At 35.8% G+C, this 26,588-nt stretch overlaps 1 protein-coding gene across 16 annotated transcripts in view; it reads right to left on the minus strand.

Moving 5' to 3' along the window:
* The window catches only part of LOC139142609 (dynein axonemal heavy chain 5-like), a 133,054-nt gene that overhangs the window by 29,945 nt on the left and 76,521 nt on the right, over positions 1 to 26,588 (minus strand). For 7 of the 16 annotated variants that reach the window (XM_070712615.1, XM_070712613.1, XM_070712604.1 and 4 more), the window contains 18 exons: positions 25,541 to 25,564; positions 24,005 to 24,031; positions 22,380 to 22,589; positions 21,551 to 21,789; positions 17,237 to 17,254; positions 15,052 to 15,257; positions 14,171 to 14,299; positions 13,531 to 13,639; positions 12,850 to 13,032; positions 12,008 to 12,163; positions 11,259 to 11,468; positions 10,486 to 10,631; positions 9,707 to 9,892; positions 6,421 to 6,532; positions 4,085 to 4,258; positions 3,531 to 3,766; positions 1,308 to 1,530; positions 582 to 767 (listed from right to left, as the gene is read on the minus strand). In XM_070712615.1, coding sequence (XP_070568716.1) covers positions 582 to 767; positions 1,308 to 1,530; positions 3,531 to 3,766; positions 4,085 to 4,258; positions 6,421 to 6,532; positions 9,707 to 9,892; positions 10,486 to 10,631; positions 11,259 to 11,468; positions 12,008 to 12,163; positions 12,850 to 13,032; positions 13,531 to 13,639; positions 14,171 to 14,299; positions 15,052 to 15,257; positions 17,237 to 17,254; positions 21,551 to 21,789; positions 22,380 to 22,589; positions 24,005 to 24,031; positions 25,541 to 25,564 — 2,774 coding nt within the window. The remainder of the gene's footprint in view (positions 1 to 581; positions 768 to 1,307; positions 1,531 to 3,530; positions 3,767 to 4,084; positions 4,259 to 6,420; positions 6,533 to 9,706; positions 9,893 to 10,485; positions 10,632 to 11,258; positions 11,469 to 12,007; positions 12,164 to 12,849; positions 13,033 to 13,530; positions 13,640 to 14,170; positions 14,300 to 15,051; positions 15,258 to 17,236; positions 17,255 to 21,550; positions 21,790 to 22,379; positions 22,590 to 24,004; positions 24,032 to 25,540; positions 25,565 to 26,588) is intronic. The other 9 variants (XM_070712608.1, XM_070712606.1, XM_070712611.1 and 6 more) reach the window with 6 other exon arrangements.

A 26,588-nucleotide genomic window follows, 5' to 3' on the forward strand; every position in this document is an offset into this window, starting at 1 on the left:
TACATATGCAGGGATTGGGCCCATAATAAAAATACTGGTATCAACCAGTACATATGCACAGATTGGGCCGATAATAAAAATATCAACCAGTACATATGCACAGATTTGGCCCATAATAAAATATTACCCAGTACACATGCAGAAATTAATTGTCTTTCTATCCGTATGTCATTGATTCTTCTATCTTTAGTAGTGCCATAGTGTCTGTCTACTATCAGTATGTCTTTTCATCTGTCTAGATGTACGCCTGCTTACTATAGATAGGTTGAGTGTTACTCAGTAGGTAGGATGGTTAGCAGGTTATACAAAGCAGGCATATTAGTTTGCATAACCTGACCATCAGTCTAATTAATTGACTGAGTCTTTGTCAATATCTTTGCTCCTCTGTTTTTCCATCTGTTAGACTTTCTCATCTGTTAGACTTTCTATAAGGTAGCATGGGCTTCAAACTTCCCCACTAAATTTCAAATACAAATAATTGTAGAAACATAATTGTCATGAATATATTAACTGCTGTGACAGCAATAAAGCTGAAGTTTGAAAAAATTAAAAGCTATCACTATTGAATAATATATTCTTACCCTGGGTGAATCAACAACTATCTTGGTAGCAGTTTGTAACACTCTCACAGGTAACTTGGAAGTCACCTGGGCAGCTATCCATACACGGAAATTTGGATCAGGGTTCTTGTTCTCAGCTAGTATGGTTTCTAGGTGGTCTAAAAGATGAGTGGAATTATGACCATTCTGCATCAGCACCCAGAAACCCTGGCAAAGAGAAAATTTAAGACAGATTAAATTGTGCACTTGCTAGTAACGCAATGACCAACATTGCCGTAAAGAAGACACATCAACACTGTCCATCTACAAAACAAAACTAAGCTATACATTGTCAATTGATGATACCATGGTTCAGATGAAGAAATCTTGTTTTTGCCAAATACAGTAAAGTATCAAATACCTTTGAAATTTAGTAATGCTATAAATATCTGTTTGGGCATTGTATCCTTATGAAAATATTAACAGATTTTAAAAAGGTCTTTCTATATCATATACTTCTGAACTCATCATTCCATACGTTACATAAGGAGTAAGCAAAGCAATGAGAAGTGGTTCCTTAGAATTTTTTCCTGGGAACCTTTGCACTGTGTTAAAATAAAAGAAAAGAAAAAAGAAATTGATAGACAAAAGTCAGCTTAGTTTAAAGATTGAATTCTTAAACAGGGCTAAGACTGACAACACTAACTTTCTCTGTATTGTTGTACATCAGAGCTAAAAATACATCTACTCTCAACAAAACATGATTACCTCCTGCATGGCTTTCACTAGAACTCTTCTTGTTTTCCTTTCTTCAACATGTCCTGCATTATAGAGAGGTACAATAACTGTCTGCATCTGTTTCTTCAAAGCATAGTCACGGAACATGCGTTCTGCCATTTCACCCTCAAAGGAATACATGAGCAGGATGGGTGTGTATGGTGATGTTTGACGTAAGACTTGGGAGAAATCCACCGCAACATCACCAACGTACCTGGAAAGGTGACACAAATCATATTGTATGGTGGTAGTATATCTGTCTGAAACAAATAAATCAATTACAATGACACTGACATGAAAACACAGATGTTACCAGTAACTAATAAGAATACCGTCAAGGACACTATGTGCTCACATTCGGTTTGAATTGGTCCATTTGAGAAATATTTAAACCAGGAAAAACAAGAATGACAAAAGCAAATAAGGTCTCCAACTTAGGTACTGGAGGTCATCTTTAGGAACATGCATATCAACTTCTATAGCAATGGGAGAAGTAGATCCTAAATACATAAGCAAATGTCAACAACAAAAAACAGAGAAGGCTTGATAAAAAGAAAAGGTGGGAGTGGGCAAAAAATGCACAAGGGATCTGGTAAAAAAGTAATGCTACATCATCGATCTTCTAGACCCTACCCCCTCCTGAATATCAAATGTTCCACCCCTTGGTATTACATAAGACCAAATGACAGGAAGTACATTTACAACCTTGGAGATTTTTAATTAATGCCATGAGTGTTATCATTCTAATGTAAACAGCACTTAAGTTAGTTACAGATAGTGAAATGCCTTCCACTGTGGGTGGTGATTACAACATCTGGAATTATCCTGGATCCAAATTTCTAATCAGTTCTTGTATGTCTTACATAGAAAAGTTGCAAAAATTGGTCCAAAATGAAAAAAATCACCCCAGCTTTGTTTTCTGGATCAAATTTTCCTACACATTGGTACCAAATATGACAAAATTATGTTCACAGCCTTCAAAATTGTCTCACAACATATCCTGGGTTGGTGTAGGTCATTTAAGGTCACAAACTGAGAAAAGTACCTAAAAGATACAAATTTTGGGGTTTCCCAACACTTTGAGCAGAAAATTTATCTCATAACATCTTTCGGGACTTTATACCAAATTACAAAGCTATCAACAAGGTACTTTACACCAAATTACAAAGCTATCAAACAAGTAATGCTGAGATAAAGTTTTCTTGACCAAAAATGACAATATTGTCTTAAAAATACAATTTTTTATATTTCAGGACAATTTCCTCATATCTAACTATTGTCATCTCTGTACGTCTGTGTACCAAATATGAAAGCTGTCTGTCCAGGGGTTTTAAAAAGGAAATACTGTCTAAGATTTTTTGACCAAAACTGACAAAATTGCACAAAAATAGTAATTTTCCCAATTTTGTCATAATTTCAACAAATTAGAAGAGTAACACCCTTGCAAAGAGACAACCCAAATTTGAGAGCGATTGGGCTGGCGGTTTCAGAGAAGAAGAATTTTTACTGAAAATGAGAAAAATCACAAAAAAATTCAGCAAAAATACAAAATTAAGGATATCTTCACAATATTCATAAAACTGTATGAGGTTCATCTAAGGTACTTGCACACAAATTTTCAAAGCAATCAAAAAAGCGGTTCTTGAGTTATTAATTCTTAACCATTTTCACATTTTGTAAGCTCATTTGCATAATTTTGGAAATGCAGACTTCATTTGAACAAAACCCATCTACAAGCCCAGGATGCATCACACACCAAATACCAAGCTGAAACGTGCAGCGGTTTGCGTGTTTTTGATGTTGACGGACATACTGTACATACATACATACATACATACATACATACACACATACATACAGACACCATCGACTTCAGCCTATACGATAAACTCACATTGGTAAAACCAAATGTGAGCTAAAAATGGCCATTGGGCCAGCATGGCAGATGCTAAATTTTGAGCTGATTGGCCTCGCGTTTCTTGAGAAGAATCCATTTTAGATTTATTGAAAATCCACTATGGCAACCATTGTCACATGACCAGCTGATCATGTCAGGATCAGGTAGTGGAGTTCTCATAGACCCTGTGCTAAAGAAACAATGGAAGATGAAGGAATAGACGTCCAGTGAAACCAATACTGGCCCACATTTATGTGGACTTGGGACGCGAAGGTATACTTCTAAATCATTTATACCAATATTGAAGTTACACTTACTTCTTGCCAAGGACACTACAGACAAAAACAGTAGATGCCTGCATCAATCTATCCTGCCTAAACGCTCTTGTAACAAGCAGTTTTTGAATTGGACTGTAATTTTCATCCATTTTCTCTGGTAGTGGCATGAGTTCTGGTGTTTCATGCTCTCCCATAGCACGCCATTGAGTTTCCCGACCATCTTTAGGCATGCGTTCAAACATATCTTGGAACCATTCATAGTGTACTGCAAGAATCTACAGAAATCGAGGAAGAGAAATGTAAGACACTTATTGGAATATCTTGTGTCACAAATTAAAACATACTACATGAAACCAAATCACTTATATCTGTGCCAAGTTTTTTCAGGATGGTTCCCCACTGTCTACATGACCACATAAAGTCATGCTGTGTTGTTCATTATTATTTTTCACCTTACTGTTCTCGTTACAGTAAATTTTGGTACCAAAAAAGACAAAGACATCACAACTAATGACAAAAACAGAATCATAAGACTGTTGAGACCTTGTCAAATGAAGTTTACAAAAAGCAGTAAAAGATGAACAAACAGACACCTGTAAATTATGGAACTGTTCATCTAACATCCAATCAAACGGCTTCTTAGCTTGGGCAATTCTGTGATCAGGTGGTACCATTTTACCAATGGCTTGCATTACAGATGCACCAAAACTTGGTGACACCAAAAACTCTCTCTCTCCAGGTCCAAGGTTACCCTCAGAGTCTTCAACCTGAAATAAGAAATGAGGCAGGTGATGTACCTTGAATTCATAGGCATGTATTCCAATGTGATCACTGTCACTCTGGATCTGCTACTGTCAACATTGCACTGTGTTCACCATCACTCTGGATTTCACACTGTCAGCATTACACTGTGTTCACCATCATTCTGGATTTCACACAGTCAGGCTACAAAGTGTTCACCATCACTCTGGATTTCACACTGTCAGCATTACACTGTGTTCACCATCACTCTGGATTTCACACTGTCAGCATTACACTGTGTTCACCATCACTCTGGATTTCACACTGTCAGGCTACAAAGTGTTCACCATCACTCTGGATTTCACACTGTCAGCACTGCACTGTGACTACTATCACTCTGGATCTGCTACTGTCACATTGCACTGTGTTCACCATCACTCTGGATTTCACACTGTCAGGCTACAAAGTGTTCACCATCACTCTGGATTTCACACTGTCAGGCTACAAAGTGTTCACCATCACTCTGGATTTCACACTGTCAGCATTGCACTGTGTTCACCATCACTCTGGATTTCACACTGTCAGGCTACAAAGTGTTCACCATCACTCTGGATTTCACACTGTCAGCACTGCACTGTGACTACTATCACTCTGGATCTTACACTGTTAGTAATGCACTGTCAGCACTATTAATCTGGATCTATCACTGTCAACATTGCACTGTATTCACCATCAATCTAGATTTCACACTGTCAGCACTGCACTGTGACTACTATCACTCTGGATCTGCTACTGTCAACATTACACTGTGTTCACCATCACTCTGGATTTCACACTGTCAGGCTACAAAGTGTTCACCATCACTCTGGATTTCACACTGTCAGGCTACAAAGTGTTCACCATCACTCTGGATTTCACACTGTCAGCATTACACTGTGTTCACCATCACTCTGGATTTCACACTGTCAGGCTACAAAGTGTTCACCATCACTCTGGATTTCACACTGTCAGCACTGGACTGTGACTACTATCACTCTGGATTTTACACTGTTAGTATACACTGTCAGCACTATTAATCTGGATCTATCACTGTCAACATTGCACTGTTTCACCATCACTCTGGATATCACACTGTCAGCACTGCACTGTGACTACTATCACTCTGGATCTTACACTGTTAGTAATGCACTGTCAGCACTATTAATCTGGATCTATCACTGTCAACATTACACTAGCTGTGATCACCATCACTCTGGATATCACACTGTCAGCACTGCACTGTGACTACTATCACTCTGGATCTTACACTGTTAGTATACACTGTCAGCACTATTAATCTGGATCTATCACTGTCAACATTGCACTGTATTCACCATCACTCTGGATATCACACTGTCAGCACTGCACTGTGACTACTATCACTCTGGATCTTACACTGTTAGTAATGCACTGTCAGCACTATTAATCTGGATCTATCACTGTCAACATTACACTAGCTGTGATCACCATCACTCTGGATTTCACACTGTCAGCACTGCACTGTGACTACTATCACTCTGGATCTTACACTGTTAGTAATGCACTGTCAGCACTATTAATCTGGATCTATCACTGTCAACATTGCACTGTGTTCACCATCACTCTGGATTTCACACTGTCAGCACTGCACTGTGACTACTGTCACTCTGGATCTTACACTGTTAGTAATGCACTGTCAGCACTATTAATCTGGATCTATCACTGTCAACATTGCACTGTATTCACCATCACTCCATCTAACAGTTTCCACCACTATCACACTATATATGTGATACTATTAATACTGCACATTGACTGCTATCACTGTAGAGCTGACATTATTAGCATTGGCTGGTGACCACAATGTCTCTGTCATATAACTCACTCTCATTCTGTTGACTTTGCCAAAAATTCAAAATAATGATGATCCAAATTAAAGTATTATTGATGCTAATTTTCTTGATCAAAATTACCATAAGAGATAATGTCAGCCTCTTTCAGTGATGTTGTACTGTTGCTCAATGATATACAAATGACACTTCATTTTATAAAAGATTTCAAACTCATCATGTACGAGAAGATTTTTTGAATCTTAGATTACAGAGTGGTATTTATTTACATGTAATTCATTCTCACTATGCAAGATAGTTTCCATTCATCTTTCACTTACCTCTAATGCCAAGAGTATGGAGTAGATGAGTCTATCTCTTTCAAGCAATCCCCTTGCAGTAGTGGTATATGCAGCAAATGTGAGTCTGTCTACAACAGCTTTTACAGCAGCCCTGGTTATACACATCAACAGGAAGCCACATTAGGGAAGATCTCACTTGTAGCGCATTGATGCAGATGTCTAAAAGGTACTCTACTATATTATGGAGATTGCTAGCAGTGCTAGGCCATGACCAAGTACTCTATCGAACTTGAAGTTGAAAATTCACTAAATTACAGAGTAGGATTGCATCAATCTGAAATTAATAGCTACTTGAGTAGAATAAAAAAATGAAGATTTGAGGAAAGGAAACCCTGGAAGACAAAGTTAAATCCTGGTGATAAGTTAAAACATTGAACTGATCGAAGTATCAAAATATAATTACCCTGTGACTGTGAGTAGATTGAGTAAAATGCAAATTATAACTCCCCTGAAACAAGTATATTTATCTATTGCTGCAAATGCTCACATATTGAGTGCTTTCCAAATCTCTATAAAGTCACATTCTGTCTCCAAAGCAAGAAATCTGAGTTTCATTTGTATTGTTTGACATCACAATCAATGCAAACTTTAGCAAAGTTTCTAGTGCATTAGATTTTATGACCGATGACCCCTTAATACAGTAAAAATGCCTATTTACTGGGAAGAAAATCACACTATATCTCACTAAAATGATATGGAGACGTTACTTTATTGCCAGTGTACATGGGAATAAATGATGAGGGAAAACCGAAAGGTGGTGAAAGAGTTTTCAAATGAGTCACAATATATCAATGTTCTTAAGTTTGGCAAAACACTACAGTGGGTTTCAATTTGGTGCCACAACTCTGTGTGTTGAAATTGACACATTGTATGTACAACATAAACAATAATAATCTGGGTATCACCAAACATTTCAAAATCACCGACTCATTGATTAGTCACAGTCAACCAGCATAAGACAACTCTATCTGGACCGATAGCTGAAGAGTCAATTTCACTTGATCTACAATGTAACTGTGTTTAGTAACAGTTACAGCTGACATTTAGTAGATGTTTCCTCAGCTAAAACTCTCACACAGAGTTGTAGCACTGAATTTAAAACCGACTGTAAGGTTTTGAAAGTCAATTGAACAGGCTGAAAAAAGAATATTTAGAGAGTGCTGTTATAAGTTAAAAGTGAATCAGGATTGTGATCTGAAAAGCTATTCCCATTGGTTTTGTCACAAAGTAAGTTGTAGGATGTTTGCACATGCAAAATGAAAGTTGCTACACTTTCGCTCAAAATTTGTTTGAGGAAACTTTAGACTATAGATTCTCTCTCATAGTTAAGAATAAATATCACTTCAACCAAATTTTTGAAAATGGATTTTCTGATTACAGTTTAAACATAGATTATCCAAACATTCACTATTAGATTGTCTCATCCGGCGCTGTATCCCTCAAACATTTCAACAGATATCCCACAACATCAATTAGCTTATAGCAAGGATAGCACAACAACATTGCTCAGGTAGAAAAAAGTACACTACTATTTGAAATAAATCTAATCTTTCATGGCTGTAAATCATACAAATAGTGTTCTACTTGAAACTTCAAATGCACTACCACTTTTATTTCCTCATAAAAATAAACCACTGGGCTGCATCTGCATCTTTACAACCTCAAACGTCATGTGACTTATTCTTTACTCACTTTTCAAAACAAATTACATGAAGTGAGTTTTACATCACTTTCCTACAAAAGGACAGTGTTTGCCAGAGACAGTGCCATGTATCTAATAACTGCGCCAATTCGCTTGTGACCACATTTTAGCAAATTTGAAAACAAGATTTGCATTCTGTTTATTAATTTGACAGAATATATTTTTTCATTGGTTTTTATCACAAAATGTAACAAACACGTCAACATAGTAATATGGAAAAGGTATCGTAACCCTAGCTACCATAAAAAGCACATTATCAACCAAAAGGATCAAGTAAGCACATCATAAATTTCCAGATTCTACTCTACATAAAGAATTGACTCACTGAGAATTAGATCACATAAAATGAAATTGCCCATGAGACAATCAGAATATGAAATTGCCCATGAGACAATAAGAATATGAAATTGTGGTTGAGTATAGTGAGAAAAAAATCGGTGAATTTGTGAATATTTAAAGTGACCAGAAATTAGTACTGATCTAAAACTGGTACAAGGTGTGTGTGTGTGTGTGCATGCACATTTTGGATACTAGTGAACCTTGACCATCTGATTGAAAGATCAAAATGTTTCTTAATCTAACAGAGTCCTTACTACCAAGAGGTTGGATAATTGATGTCTATTTTTAATATCAAATTGGCCACCATTACATGCATTAGCTCTAGAGCAAAAATGCAATTTTTAATTCTCACAAAAACAAGATGGAGAAAGTGTTTTTTCTCTGTAGGATTTAAAGTAGCCTACACAAACTGTAAATACTCAGCAAATTAAATGAGGAAGATTTTTGGAGTCTGAAAACCTGTTGTCGAAGTGCATTCTCCAAGATGTTCCATGCTGAGTTCTTGACATGCTGATCATAAGTAGGAATGAACCAGTACTTACCATTCCTCATCATTAAATACAAGATTGTTAAAACTATTGTCCCAAGGAGTTAGCACAAAGCAAATGGGGAAGTTTATAATGAAACAACAACAAATACAAGTGTACTGAATGCAAAGTGAGTTTACCATAGTTGAATCTAATAATTGAAAATAATATATAGTTAAATACTTAAACTTTTGCTCCAACTTCCTCAGGGAAACTTTTGACCATTTCGTACCAAATCAAGCATAAAAATTAGGGGCACCTCACAAATTTTTGTACCAGAGAAACAAATTACTTACTACACAACATTTACCAATATTTCAAATGGATGCCATCCCCATGCTAATTCTATGACTTTTTTATTCTATGACGAAAAAAGAAATTTTCAATTCTTGCTTACTCAAAGAGCTTAAAATTGAGCCACAGGGAGTGGTAGGCCAGAAAAGTGTTGGTCCAGGAAAACTTTGAGAGTCTGAATATCTGTCCATGAGGAGCATTTTACCTGAACCTGTTCACCCCCAATTCCCTGTAAACAGGTCCACAATCACGATTGCTAACAATGGGTTTGGGCTAAACCATGGCGGTGAAAAGGTTAACTGAATGTTGGTAGTAGGTAAGACCTTCAAATTTCTGTGTTACCGTTGGGTTGAAATTCAAGTTAGAGACAATGTGTTGGTATACTGGTAACTATGCCACTGACCTGTCTGAGTGTTTGATGGATATATCGTAGACTTCTAAGAACTGATTCCACGCTGTTCGGTAAATGTCATGGACTACAGCCATCATTCTTGCTGTATCAAAACATACAGCTCCTCTCTTTGCCACAGCTCTGTAACCCTCTCTGGCATTTGTAATGGAACGTTCTCCAAGATGAATTCTATCTTGGCTGTTTTAGAGAAATGAAGCAGACATGATAATTTATCAAAAGGCGGGCCATCTTTTTATATTTTTTGACAACTTACTGTATGTCTACATATTGTACATGTTCAATTCATTAAAATGAGCATTGAATTCTACAAATCTATCTGATATCTCATATCACTCTTCCCACCTCAATATTTCTCTTTCATAATCTACCGGTATGAATAGCTGTAAATTCCTTTCCTTGTTTTTACTCTCTTCTTTTCACTCATAATCATATCTTAAATACCATTGAGGCATGACAGTATCAATGTTACACAATACTCAGTACAGAATAGTAGTGATTGTGCAGATAAAAGAGTACATTGTATATACATGGACCATACATGGCATAATTATATACATGAACCATATATGGCCTAACTATGTACATGAACCATATATGGCCTATGTACATGAACCATACATGGCCTAAGTATATACATGAACCATATATGGCCTAACTATGTACATGAACCATATATGGCCTATGTACATGAACCATACATGGCGTAACCATGTTACTACCGGTACAGGAAACCACTGTTAACATGATATAATAATTTGCAGATAACTTACCTTTCAAGGGTCTCATCATAGTGTTTCTTCATCTCAGCTAATTTCTTGGTGGTAACCAAGTCATTGAGAAGTCTAGTATCACCAGCGAGACAATTCAACATCTGTTTTTCCAATGCTTCTAAATCCTTCATGTTTTCAATTTTTTCCTGCATTGATACAAACAAAATAACAAAATTGCAGTCATACAGAAAAACTTTTACACTTCTTTCTAAATACATTTTTTATTAATTTTTGGACTTTTACAGACAGAGTTATCACGACTTGTATGTGAGATCTCTTTGAAAGAGAGAATGTTCAATTTGATAAATTTTATGATAAAAACCTACTTGTTACATAGTACAACACAATTGAACAAACAGCATTGATCAAATCCTAACTACCAACAATATGGTACAACAGTGTTGATCAATGCGAACTACATATAACATGGTACTGTATGGGATTATTCATAAAAATATGGTACAATGGCATTGACAAAGTCAAACTATCAACAATGAATTTGACAAATTCAAAAGATTTTATAATATGGTACAACCAAGTCTGTTGAAGAATTAACTATTGCAAGGACAAACCTATGACTGTGAGGTATTGTTGTTGTTTACAGGTAATTTGAATCATCCAAGCTGAGTTCACATTGAAACAGACCTCCTTATTCCAAAAAATAAAGACATTTCAGAAAAAAAAATTGAGAAAAATTCAGACTTCCAAGACACACCTGGTAGTAATAATAAAACTGTCACAGTGGTAAATTTGACAAATTAAGAATTTCTCACCTGAGCTAAACTCTGCTTTTCATCATTAAGTCTAGCTTTCTCCTTCGCCATAAATCGATCAAGTAATTCTTCTTCAATATCAGCCCTGACTTGATGAAAGTGAGTCACTGCAGTGTATGCAGCCAGTTTGTTTGGCACTTGGTGTGGTTGTGCTGTGGTATGTAGATATAGTCTAAATGCTGGACTGCATTCAACTTCATGGTCACCAACCTATATGGTTCAAGTAGATGTCACAATCAATGTCAGGGTGATGGCTTGCAATTTGTATATAAGGGTACATCAACTTAAAGATGCTAAAAAATTTAAAATTTAAATACTCTGAAACAAATGTGGGCAGACATACAATATGACTGGAGCATATTAGTATATCATTTCATGAGATTCTCCTATATCTGAGGCTTGGTGCAAAATTTTACATTTAATTACATTGTAATTTCAATGACATTTTTTGACCTTATAGTTCACACATTTGTTATTGGCTTCATTCACTCAGACATTTTGAGCAGAAAGAATGCAAGCAAAATAAATTACAAATATGACTATACCACAGTAAAAATAAGTCAACTGCATCTTGACAAATTAAAAACTAAGATCTCATGAAATCTCAACTTTTAACCCCATAATTTAATGATGTTTATACACATCTCAATAATCTCATATCAATTTTTGTGCAGTAATCAAAATATAAGTTTTGGGCATAAGTTAATAAAATTCAAGTAAACAAACTTCTATTGAAATTTCATCCTTACCATCATTTTGAAAGGTTGTCTTCCTTTCAAGAAAGCCATCCTACGCCTTAAGACTGAGAAAAACCTGTCATCTTCAGCCAACTCATGTACGTTGCAGTCAGTTACCAGAAGATGTTGACCCTCAGACAAGCAGGTCTCAAGTTGGGATCGTAATTCCTAAATGATAGAATTCACAGAAAATTATTCCTTTTAGCTAGTTTTGTATCGTATGATTTGCATTGATGAAGTGAAAATGGTTGTCTGAGTGTTCGCTAACAATGAAGATGAAGTTTTCACTGTATGGCTCACATATAGTGAAAACACTGTGCTTTTAGCTAACCAAATCAAAGAGTATTTATTTCAGGTCAAACCTGATTTTTCCTTGTTGGAAAAGCCTCTGTGTAAGTGCTCCATCTATTTATGATCATAAAATAGCAAAATGACTATGCAATAAAGGTGACATCGGAAATCATCATTTCATTGTGTAAATGCAACTAGTCAATCATAACAGTATTACCACCTACATGTTGAAATAAACTTTGCTACAAAGGAAGATTAACAAAACACATTCATTGTTGTATTGTTGTAAATATGATTAATATACTACCAACAAGTAGCTATCACTTGAGAACTGAATTGCGACAATTTTATGAAAAGCAATGTAACCTTTTACAACTGTTACCAATAAAACCTGAGATAGAATACAAAAAAACACAGCAATTTTGACATTCAAATAAACCTACACTTATTAAAACAGCTAAATAGGTCCATAGTATATCAGTCACTGCATATTTTCTATGCTGTTTGAACTCTAAAAGATAAGTGACTTGAAAACAAAATTGTCATGAATCTCATTTACTCACATGGTATTTAACATGTATGAGTGAGCCCTGCAGGTATTTTTCTAGCCAGTCTTGTACTCTGCTAGTTGGATCACAGAGTAGATTCCATGCAGTGCTGCTCAGTTCTTGCATTATAAAACATGCATTCTGTTGAACTATCGGAGTCATTGGCAGCTGCAGCAACATCAGAGCCTGGATGTCCACCTGAAGTGAAAACAGTATAATTTCAGAAGTGACAAAACATACAGCATTTCCAAAATAGTTCTCTTTTTTTACACCGGACAAAATGTATCTGGTGTTGCATCTTTTTTCTGAACTTTTCTTTGGTAAGTATGGGAAATGTTATTTTTTTTTGAAACTGAACTTTCTGCTATCAGTATCATCCAATATCGACTCTAATTACATCAAAAAAGGTGGTAATATGTTACAATGATTTGATGTACATATAGGAAATGTACTGTATCTTCTTAAAGTTGAGCAAGGAGAGTTGAATTTGTGAGTGTTTCAATACTTTAAAGACAAATCCATGACATTTGTGATTCCATGTTAATGCATTTACAATTACCATTCATTCCACTCTACCAGTTCATTTCTATTGCCAGCTGGTTCTCAGTGAACTATACATGCATGTCTTTGTACCTACAGTAACTGGCACATGAAAGCAGTCTGGCTCAAAGTAAATATCATATCCGGTCACCATACCTTGCTGTACAGGAAGTCAATTAGTGACATGTTTTGGAATAACTTTCTTTTTGGCTCCGCTAAACCATGATGGTTGCAGATTTCATTGAACTCATCTGCAAATCTCCTCCTGTAAGTGACAAAGTGAAAATGTCATTGAAAAGTTCATGCAAAAAACTGATACGTCCTCAGCTGGGATTTTTTTCACTGAGGAAATTTGTGCTATAGGGCTGTTCACAGTTTACGTCACTGTTCTCTCATTAATATACAAAAATAAATATCTGTCCGCATTTTTAGATTATGCTTTTGAAAATTACACATGCAAAAATGACGAAAACACATCTTAGTGGGCGACTGCTAGTGTAACAATGAATACTAAAAGGCATATTTGTCCGCATTTTTAGATTATGCTTTTGAAAATTACACAGTAACATGCAAAAATGACGAAAACACATCTTAGTGGGCGACTGCTAGTGTAACAATGAATACTCAGAGTACAAGCTGCAAAAACGGCCATGTATTCAACATTGATAAAATTTGTCCGCATTTCAAGCTGCGTGTCTGATGTCGCGTGCGTACAGCTATACTTAGTAACAAACCTGTAACCGTGAACAGCGCTGTAGTAGATTCCATTCCATAGAATGCACAATGTTTGCCTTACCTTGTGTCTGTATCCATTGGAGCACAGTAAGTCAGGAAAGCTGAGCCAACAAGACAGTTACTGATCAAAAGTTCTGTGGCTGAATTGTCATTGACGTACTCTCTCCATTCTACTTCTTTGCTCTTCAAGCTACACAACATAAAAATAGGAAATTTTATGTGTTATTCATTCAACAATGTTTGGGAATAGAGAGATGCAATCTGTTCATAATTGTGGGAATGGAGAATGGAGAGAGATACAATCTACTCATCATGGTGGCAATGGAGAATGCTGAGTAAAGAAGGCAGTATTATACATCTTGATCAAAAATTCTTAAGGTGGAAACATAATTGTGTAGTGTCATGTCTGAAGACAAATACTTAAACTACTTAATATTCAACTCTTGATCCTACAAATAAATTGTTTTGGTCATACATTTGCATAATTACATTTTTTTTCAAATCATAAGAACACTTTTTGCACATCTGCGTCCTTGTTCAATGTGGACCTCAGTAAACAGCCAAATACAGACCAATGTTTCATGGCCTATATCATATAGTGGATGCTACCAAAATGGATTCACAATGTATATCATGGACTTTGAAGAGATACTACTTTTTTTCAGTGAAACTCAATTCAATGCAATTTGAATTGGTGTTTCTAACAGGTCTGCTCAACTTTCAGAAGAGCATGTAGGACATTTTACAATAATTTTGTCATAAATATTGATTCTGCAGATCTATCTATTACTGAAGAACATCTTTGTATCCATTCAAGATTAAAACCAATGATTCCTTTTCTTATCTGTACTAGCAAGGTATTGTTGATGAGCACATAAAAATGGTAGATAATTACGCAGACAGAGAATTAATTAAACGGAGAAACTAATAAAGAATGGGAACCTGTGAATCATTTCTGTTGCAGCTCTTAGTCTTTCATTGCTGGCTTCTAACTCCATTTCTAAGCTGTGCTTCTCAACAACAGAAGCATCAAACTCTGCTTGCAGCTTGTCAACTTCAGCTTGCAGTTTTGGTATATCATCTTCTGTGTATTCTGGTTCTACCTCTGGTTCCTCCTCACCATCTTTCTCTTCCTGTTCTCGTTTTTCCTGGACAGAAAAAATTTGTAATTTTCAGATATAGTACCAGTATAAGGGGGCATCAGTACGTAACTGAACAAAACTCTAGAAATCACACTTTCTAAAGGAAAATAAAAACATATTCTGATATTTCTCTCATATTATACAGTTCCTGTGGTATTTATTACACATCGTACCAAGACATATCAATTTTGATATGCCATAGTAACTATCTATGACTGATTTTACTACATCAAAGAACTGCAACTAATCAGATTCCTCTGTAGAGATGTCAATATTTGTTTGACACATCCAAATGCATATGAGTACACCATAGTAAGAAAAGCAAAATGGGACAAAAACAACCAGGTAGTGAAAATCACTGAGCTTTCACATGCACCAATATTTAGTTATGCTTGTTACAGGTTTGATGACAATGTCGTTCCTTTATACAATCTGTAAAATTAAAGATAAAATTTACAGAAAGAATAATATTTATGACAAGGTAGTTGATGTCCTGGAAGTTGGATGAAAAGGTAGAATATCCTGCACTGACAAGGGAATGAATAAAAGTCCTGCAGTGGGGGAAGAGAGCGTCCTGCAGTATTGTTGGAGGAGACATTGTCCTGCAGAGTGAGAGGAAGACTGTCCTGCAATGCTATCAGAGGGAGGGGTGTCCTGCAGTGTGAGTGGGAGCAGGAGGCAATGTGTCCTGCAGTGTGAGTGGGAGCAGGGGGCAATGTGTCCTGCAGTGTGAGTGGGAGCAGGAGGCAATGTGTCCTGTAGTGTGAGTGGGAGCAGGCAATGTGTCCTGCAGTGTGAGTGGGAGCAGGAGGCAATGTGTCCTGTAGTGTGAGTGGGAGTGCAGGTGGGAGCAGGAGGCAATGTGTCCTGTAGTGTGAGTGGGAGCAGGAGGCAATGTGTCCTGCAGTGTGAGTGGGAGCAGGGGGCAATGTGTCCTGCAGTGTGAGTGGGAGCAGGAGGCAATGTGTCCTGTAGTGTGAGTGGGAGCAGGAGGCAATGTGTCCTGTAGTGTGAGTGGGAGCAGGAGGCAATGTGTCCTGTAGTGTGAGTGGGAGCAGGAGGCAATGTGTCCTGCAGTGTGAGTGGGAGCAGGAGGCAATGTGTCCTGTAGTGTGAGTGGGAGCAGGAGGCAATGTGTCCTGCAGTGTGAGTGGGAGCAGGGGGCAATGTGTCCTGCAGTGTGAGTGGGAGCAGGAGGCAATGTGTCCTGTAGTGTGAGTGGGAGCAGGAGGCAATGTGTCCTGCAGTGTGAGTGGGAGCAGGAGGCAATGTGTCCTATAGTAATACGAGAAGGAACAGTATCATATACAGTAGTGTGAGGGAGGAGGATATTGTTCTGCTGTATGAGTGGAAAGAAGTGGCTGTCTTGTAGTGTGAAGGGAAATAGGAAATGTAAGATGAAGGAAGGGAAGGAAGAACCTACAGTGGTGTGAGGGAAAAGAGTGTCCTGTAATGTGGAGGGGAAGAAAGTGTTCTGTAGTGTGAGGGGAAGAAGAGTGTGTTCTGCAGCATGGAGGGGAGGTACAGCATTCTGCAATGTGAGGGGAAGGAAGACTGTTCTCTAGTGTGAGGGGGGAACTGTCCTCTAGTGTGAGGGGGGAAGACTGTCCTTTAGTGTGAGGAGAAGGAAGACTATTCTGTAGTATGAGGGGATAGAATGTTCTGCAATGTGAGGGGGATGTCATAAAATTGAAAAGTTAAAGGAGTGTCCTATATTAAGATATTTTGTGTTACAATCCCATAGACATCATAACATGAACCTTGGAGATCTCTTTATAAGGTACGGTAAGTGAACTACTATTTAGTTTAATGGACTACAAGTTTGCTTCAAGAACTCTGGCTGATATATTGTTAGTGCAAGCATGTTATACGATAACAAGCTGGTACAAAGTTTGGTGTTGATTAGATGTCAGTTGGGTTATCACCACCAAGGTAAGTCTTTTATGGTCTAACTGATATGGCAATGATGGGATGATAAGTCTTACCGATAACAAAGGTAGTTCCTGCAAAAGGACAAAGCAAAGCAACCAGATCATGACGTGATAATGGTGATAAAATTAAAGTAAGATTTAGTTGGACACCATGTGCCAAAAGGAATGCATTAGAAACACGTTGTGGAAGCAAGCATTAAAAAAAATGTCTTTATCCATGCTTGTGTATGCCATACACAAATGTTATGCTTCTTATCATACTTATAATATTTGAAGTACACACATGTTATTCACCAATGTTGCACTCGTTAAAATTCAGAGTATTCAGCTTTGATATTTGGCCTATCATTAAATGAGCTAATAATCAGAACTTCATGCTCATAAAATTGAAGACATAAGTAGACAGAGTATAAGTATGAAATCAATGTAAAGCAGTCCAGCCAAAATTGGTGCACTCAATTAGGCTAATTAGAGGCTAATTACAAAAATTCATTAAATATGCAAATGAGCAAACAATTAGCATGTCATACCGGGTACTCATCAAACTTCTAACATAACTAGACTTAAATATGATAAATTTATAGCAGAGCTACTGTCACAGTCATAATTTGTGCCCTCAATAGTGATCAGCGTTATTTTAAAAATGTATTACATAATTATGCAAATAAGTTAATAATTAGAATGGCATGCTCGTAAAACTTACATCATAAGTACATGTAAATCTTAGTATGATCAGTGTATAGCTTTGGTTCAGTCAAAATTGGTGCTCTCAGTATTGGTATAAAGTACTAACTACAGAACTTCATTAAATATGAAAATGAGCTACAACTCTACAAGCCGTGCCCACAAAACTTTAAGCATAGTTACACCATAGTACAGTTGAGTTTTTGTTCAGTTTCATCAAATTCGGTGGTTTAATTCTTGAGATGTGGCATAAACTCATTAATTGTGCAAATGAATGTTAATTATGCTGATCACATTCACCAAAATCTAATCAAATTTAGATCTTTTCATGATGATGCTATTTTTTATGTAACACTTATGTTTGGAACAACATCAAAGTACAGATGTACACAGACACCCATACACAAACACATGGATGGGCGTTATGGCAACAGGATGCCATTTGGGCCTCTGGCTCATGGTGTCCAAAAATGGAATGTTAGCAGAGCGGTGCAGCAGAGATGAGTTGGCATCAAAAGCAATCGTACAAACTAAGACTGAGACAACAAACAACAAACATGAGAAAATAGAGCAAAACTTCTTGAAACATAAGAACAGCACACTCTGTGCAGTGTTACAACAGGCATTTTGTTGAAGAAAGAGCAGTACAGAGTGAAGGCAGAGCAACTATAGAAAAAATCACCAAAATACAGAAAGATGATAGAATAGGTTACTTACAATAACATCATCATCCTGGATTACAAGATGATCACATGAAATTAACATTAGAGTTAGAGAATGGAAAACAAAGACACAGACATCATTTCCATACAAGTTGTGAGATATTGACACAGCAAAGGTATGATTTGTAGTATGTCACTATGGGGCATGCAGATCATATGTCAAAAATCACAATGAAAACAGTTATACAACTATCAGCCATTCTTGACTTTTCATAATGCTACAATACTGCACAGTACTATCCTTTAACTGTCTATATATACAGAGTATAGATACTTGTAATGCTTTGATTCTTCTACTCTACAAAGCAGCTCGTAATCTAGCCCCAAATACGGATACATTTTGTTTCCCAAAAGTAAATTTCCTTCAATTCACAATTGGTTATTCAGTGTGAAGACTAATTGTGTCAATTTCCTTTGTGTACAAGTCAATCAACAAGTGACCAAACTGCCAATACAGCTCTGCTGTGTAATGTGGAGAATTACTATTTGTGACACATGTGTTGGCAAAGAAGATGGAAATCTTTGATAGCTCATTTCAGGATGGCCTGACTTAAAATGGCAAAAATGTCATCATAATTTGAACATACCACATAAAGATCATCTCTAAAACATGTCAACCAAATATCAAAGCTATCAGACAAGTAGTTTTCAGGAAAAAAAGATTTTGACCAAAAACGGCAAAAAACTCTCCAAAATTATAGATTTCATAATAATTTCAATATATCATATTAAGATAACCCCTACAAACCTGTATACCAAATATCAAAGCTGTCAGATGAGAGTGTAGTTTTTTAAACACAAGTTTTTTTACCAAAAATGGCAAAAGTTGCCAAAAAAATACGAGATTTAATCATAATTTCAATACATCACATTTTAATCATCCCAAAATGAAGCTGTATACCAAATACCAAAGCTATCTAACGAGCAATTTTGGTAGCAAAATCTTAACCAAAAATGACAAAAATTGCCATAAAAATACAAATTTGCATGTATCTGCACAATTTTAAGAAATCTAAATATTATAAGGTCATCCCTTGGGACCTATATACTAAATATTCAAGCTGTCAGACCAGTCATTATGGAGAAAATGATTTTTGCACCAAAATTGCAAAATTAACCGCAAAAATACAAATTTGCATATTTCATCACAATTTGAAATCTGATTAAGGTCATCCTTGGGGACCTGATGTACTCCAAACATTAAAGTAATCGGACTGGTCGTTTTGAAGGAGAAGCTTGGAACATAAAATGTTGATGGACGCCAGATGACAACACATCCACCTATTAGAGTAAGCTCTGCATCGCTGACAGCTGAGCTAACAAAGCTGGGGCAACTGGTTTCTCTATTTTCCTTCCAGCTTAGTCACATGATTTTCTGCAAAAAACACTATAAACCTTGAAAACATTGGTATCACTTGCACACCCCAAAACAATCATTATTTTGCAGTCCATTCAAAATTTGCAAGGAGAACAGACAGGGGTCTAAAATATGTTAAAAATTATTAGTCTAAACTTGTGCAGCGTGATCTATGTGACAATGGACATGCCACGTTTCCCTAGGCCACAAACATCAAACAACAATTGACATCAAACCAACTAGGTGAGCAGGGAATATAAACACTTGTCAAGAGGAGGAATAAGAACAGACGTTTGGGTTCAACCAATTGTCCTCACTGAAACAGAATGGAACACAACATAAAGATTTGAAAATACAATGAGAACAAAGACCAAGAGACAACTAATCACTGTACAGATAAAGCAAAAGTATCGATATGGCCAAAAATGCCACTGTCCAGCTGGCGCATTATATGCCCAACTTAAAAACAGTGAACTGTTCAGAACTGTGGTAAGTGGTATCACTGGTACATAAAAGGGCCATAACAGCAATGTCGGCCATACTGCAAAAGGGTGGTAAGCAAATAAGTTTAGCCACTGCCCACTGGCAAGCGGACATGACAGATGCTTTTATTCCATGCTAGTTGGTTTGAAGTAAATTTTAAGACTAGTCTTGTTCCAGTTCTATTCCCTCTTTTGAGGTGGTTTGTATTATTTTGAAGAAACAGCAATGTCTAGTGATACCCTTGAGTACTGAAGTCAGAAATAGCTGCAAGGACAAGTTTTAGGGTCTTGCAGTGTGCAAATTTTGTACAAATCTGTCAGTATATTTACCACGCATAGAAACTGAAAGATGATATGTCATCATAAAATATGGTCCATTGAGCATAAAACTGATGTGATGATAAACTTATACCGGTACACCGATGGTTACTTCCTTAAATCTTAACTCCTGACCTAAAAATCCTTAATACCTGTTAAATACCTCAAACAGGCAGGAGATTGTATGCATGCATTGTCATGGGCCCATAACAATTAGTCTACATTGTATTATATCAACACAGACATCATGCAGTATGTAAAAGGAAATGTCCATGCTCAGGTGTTAATCTCTTTTGTTGATGCCTTGTGATAAATTCATATATATATATATATATATATATATATATATATATATATATATATATATATATATATATATATATATATATATATATATATATATATATATATATATATATATATGCATGAAACGTAAGTAATAGATTTCATTACTTTGTGTGATATATATATATATATATATAATATATGTGTATGTGTGTGTGTATATATATATATATATATATATATATATATATATATATATATATATATATATATATATATATATATATATATATATAAATAAACTTGAAATTACTGGCAATACTTTTGATTGAATGGAAAAATGCCTATGAAATGAATCAAGCACTTAAACAATAAATTTATCTGCACATACCATATGACTTCTACAGAATATATTGAACAACACATACAACAATTTTCACTCAATAGAATTGCCTTGACAGTCTTTAAGGTACTTGTGACAATGGCCACAATAGTTTTACTTTTCATAGTGAAAACTTACCCTTTCCTCTCTTTCTCGCTGCATCCTCTCATTTTCAGTTTTTTCTCTCTCAAGTTCATCCAATTTCCTCAAAGCTTCTCTCAGAGGGCCGCATCGGTGAGAATACTCTACAATGGCACATGTGTAAGCCACTAATGTACCAGCATCTTCTGAACTATAACGTGTAGCTGAGATGGTGATACCACCGGAATTACCCGGTGATGGAGACCGACGCTTTGAGTCTGGGAGACCAACATTTCCTGTTGTAGAAATTATTTATATTTACATGTCTGCAAATGCTAAATTTTACATGCCTAGCTGGTATGTCAATGAAGGAAAACTCATGTACAGACGGATGCTCTGGATTGTACATCTGAGAACTTGTGTCAAAAGATCAAAGCATAGTTAGTGAACAAGGGTACCTAATATTTATTATATGAATGCCTACCTGCAAAAATTAATGAAAACCTGGTAGATCTGGAACACAGCATAGATACCTGGTACATCTATAATTTAGATACCTGGTATTTCTATAGCATAGATATCTAGTATTTCTATAACACAGATACCTGGTTTTCTATAACATAGATATCTTATAAATGATAGATGCCTGGTATTTCTGTAACATAGCTATATTATTCATCTATAACACAGATACCTGGTATTTCTGTAACATAGCTATATTATTCATCTATAACACAGATACCTGGTATTTCTGTAACATAGCTATATTATTCATCTATAACACAGATACCTGGTATTTCTGTAACATAGCTATATTATTCATCTATAACACAGATACCTGGTATTTCTGTAACATAGCTATATTATTCATCTATAACACAGATACCTGGTACATCCAATAGAGAGCCCTCTCCAGTGACACCTTCTCCATCTTTACTCTTAGGCAGATAGTACTCAACTCCAGCCAACACATCATCATTTAATCCATTCTCCCAGTTTAAGTTCTGTAACATTTCTACAAACTTCAGTGAGTCATTCAGAATAATCTGGATCTGTTTCCATTTGGCTTTCCTTTCCTTGTCTTCATCTTTCTTGGCTGTGAATTTTGCAGAAATAGTAAATGAATCAAAAGTATGAGGTGATGCAATTGATAATGATGGAAAATTTACAGAGTTGAGATTATCGTGTGATCGAAGGCTGTTTATATTGTTACTTATTTTTGCAATTTTACCTTCAGTTACTGTACTAAAATCAAAAATTTAAAGCTGTGTACAACTGAAGTGCTATGTTCTGAAATGCTGCTCTCAGATGACATGTAGGCTGGCACAAAAAGATGCTTAAAGCCACATTTAATAGCTTGGGCTTCTTGTGCAACATAAATTAGAAGAAATTATTGAAATATGATATATCACCAGTCATCACAGGGTAAAAGTGTGGCCTGTATCTTTCCAATGTAAAGATACAACAGGGTAAAATGTGGCCTGTATCTTTCCAATGTAAAGATACAACAGGGTAAAAGTGTGGCCTGTATCTTTCCAATGTAAAGATACAACAGGGTAAAAGTGTGGCCTGCATCTTTCCAATGTAAAGATATCACAGGGTAAAAGTGTAGCCTGTATCTTTCCAATCTAAACAGAGAATTGTTGCAACATCCTGATTCCCTTCACATAAATGTATTCTTTCAGAGCAGTTGCGTCTTCTTCAAAATTTTTAATTATTTAAACCTTCTTTGACACAATTCACATAAAACAATATACCAATGAACAGTTTATGCAATATGCCGTCTGCATTTGTTTTTTTCCATTCTGTGCTTCAATTTAATTAGATTCTTTTTAATTATACTTTAATTTACGAACAACAAATGGTTTTGGCACATACAGGTAATACTTTGTGTGTTCTGGCAGTGGTAAATGTCAGGTACAAACTGTGTAAAAACACAGTGAAGGGTTTCTGTTTTCAGTGAATTCTTATTCATCCTAAGGTGCATTTCACACCAATCTCTATCACACAATGGTGTTGATGAAATAGAGTAAACTGACAAGCAAACTAAACACTGACAACAAGATGAAACAGTCTCTAGCTGTGGTATTGGTGTCTACCACTGTAGTTTTCAATAAGCCATCACATTACGTGAATGAGGCAAGTGAAGTGAAGTACATTTTATTTTTCACCAAAAATGTATCAACTGTCTATACATGTGTAAAAAAAGAAAACAAAAGTAATTTCAGAACTGGTGAGGGCCATGGAAACAGTTCTAAGTGAACTAGTTTGGGAGTTATTTGTGAACTTTGTAATAAATAAAAGCCTGGCAAATAGAGTGAAAATGATATATCGGGTATTATGAGAAAAGATTAGAGGGACAATTTTACTCAAGGAAAAACTGTGAATTTCTTGCAAGAGAGTGTTAAGAAGAAGACTGCACAAACACAGGAACACTAGTGATGGAGATTTCTTAGATTTACTTTGTGGATAAAGAGTATTTACTCCAGATCTGCCTTGCTTGCCACTTACATTTGCGAGCCCTTGTATGATCATCTTCTGGAAAGGGTGGAAACACATTTTAAGCACGCAACAAGCATTTGGAAATGCATACACGAAATAGCACAGTCAAAAGAGAAGCTAGAGAATAACATTAAGAGATACATAGAAAAGAGGTTGTACAAATGACACATACATGACTAGCTATGGTAACAAAGCGAAAAAACTCTTATGCATAGTTATTCCACAACATTTGTGCATTAAACACTATCATGTATGTACATGTATGGCTTTGGTGATGGTTTAAAGTTATTACAGCAAACACCTGGCATGTCTGTATGGAAATGTATGGTTTGCAAATTTGAAATAATATGAAACTTCAGACCAAATTTCATATGTGATAAGAAATAAGAAACTTATTCCTAGTGAATCTTAAACCTTATTCTGTTTTTACACATCTTATCATTTCCACCTAAAACTATTCTATCATCACAAAAACTATTTTTATCATAAAACATTATTTCATTTAATGTTAACTACAAAACTGCTATATTAACTTTTAAATTTAACAGTGCAAAGTCAGCAATTAAATTTAAAAGGTCAGCTGATCCACAGGATAAGGTCACACACCCTAGACACCTTAGGTCAGCTGATCCACAGTACAAGGTCACACCTTGGACACCCTAGGTCACCTGATCCACAGTACAAGGTCATACACCCTAGACTGCTGGCAAAATATATGTCACCATCACACTATCCAAGGGTTGCAAACTTTTTTGTTTTTCCAACTTTATACAAGAGTTTCCATAATATTATCATATACTGATGCCTATGTTGTTCTTTCTTATATATTAATGAACTTATAAAAGCCGTAGAATACCAGCGATCATATTTCAAAATTAACACCTATATGAGAACCAGACAATGTTGTTGTTGTTTTTATGAAAACACCCTTTTGTGATACTGGCAGGACTTGTTGTAATCTTGGTAAATGTTTACATACGTGGAGTTAGCACACAAGATGATAATAGCAGGGGCAATGTCTTTTAGCTTTTTTATGAAGATATTTCACAAGTTTAATTTTATAATTCACACAGTGCAACAAGATTACATTCAAAAACAGCTTCCTTCCCATCTGTCGAGGTGTAGGCATGTGTACATGATAAATTTCTTATCATTCAATGTCATTTGTTCTCTGTGTGATTCAGTATTTGTATTATTTGTGATAAGTAAGACACATTGGCTGTTGCATCTCAAACTATTGTGACATAAGAAGTCATGATTTTTGGACAATAACCTCAAAATATTACTTATAAATGTGTAGGTAGTGATAGCACTGCCAGGAGTTTAAACCAACCTTAACATACTGGATAACTGAGTAGTAGCATCATGGGTAAAATGCCAGGATGAGTGACCTTGCCATGGACCTTATGTGACCTTACTGAAGACTTCTAAGTATGTGTGTCTTAATATTGAAAAACCACTACAACTAACCTATTTTAATTAACAATAGATAGCTTTGAGAGACAAAAAGGAGATAGCGAGGGATTGTGGAAACAAGCAACTTACGCTGATAACTGGATGTGGAATCTTCTATTAATGATGATAACATGTACATTAACAAAATGTTAATTGTTAATATGAACAAAGAACAAAGGTTAACACCGTAAGTCACTAAGTTAACATAAAACATTGAAAATGTTTCATAGAATTTACATTGTAAGGTTTTGTGAACATTGAAAAACATAAATTATCTTTTTCATTCTATTATGATTTTATCAGCTAAAATACACTGCGTAATGAAGGGAATATGCACTTTTAAGGAAAAATTTGGTGAGGTGGTTTAAGGCTGACTTGTGCATGGGGAGAACGCATTGTTTACAACTGGAGGAAACTATCAACAAATCAGACAAGACACAAAGTCACTGAAGCTAAGGATGCAAACTTGATTGACTGAATGATTACTCAAGTAATCATTCAGTCAGGAATAGAAAACAATGGAAAATAATTCGTAAATTTTGCTGTGAGTACTTTCTTCTGCCTTTCACGACATAATGTCAGTTGAATGTTGTAAGGATATGTACAATGACTGACTATGATAGGTTATGAGTTCATGAATAGATCACTGCATTTCATGACATAATGTCTTGAATGTTGTAAGGCTATGTAAAATGACTGACTATGATAGGTTATGAGTTCATAAATAGATTACTGCATTTCACGGCATAATGTCAGTTTAACTTTAGTGTTATAAGGATATCTACAATGACTGACTATGATAGGTTATGAGTTCATGAACAGATCACATGCCTTTCATGACATAATGTCTTGAATGTTGTAAGGCTATGTAAAATGACTGACTATGATAGGTTATGAGTTCATAAATAGATCATTGCATTTCACGGCTAATGTCAATGATCAGTGAATGTTGTAAGGATATGTACAATGACTGACTATGATAGGTTATGAGTTCATAAATAGATTACTGCATTTCACGGCATAATGTCAGTTTAACTTTAGTGTTATAAGGATATCTACAATGACTGACTATGATAGGTTATGAGTTCATAAATAGATCATTGCATTTCACGGCATAATGTCAGTTGATCAATTGAAT

Source organism: Ptychodera flava, chromosome 10 (assembly GCF_041260155.1).
Source record: "Ptychodera flava strain L36383 chromosome 10, AS_Pfla_20210202, whole genome shotgun sequence".
Lineage (NCBI taxonomy): Eukaryota > Metazoa > Hemichordata > Enteropneusta > Ptychoderidae > Ptychodera > Ptychodera flava.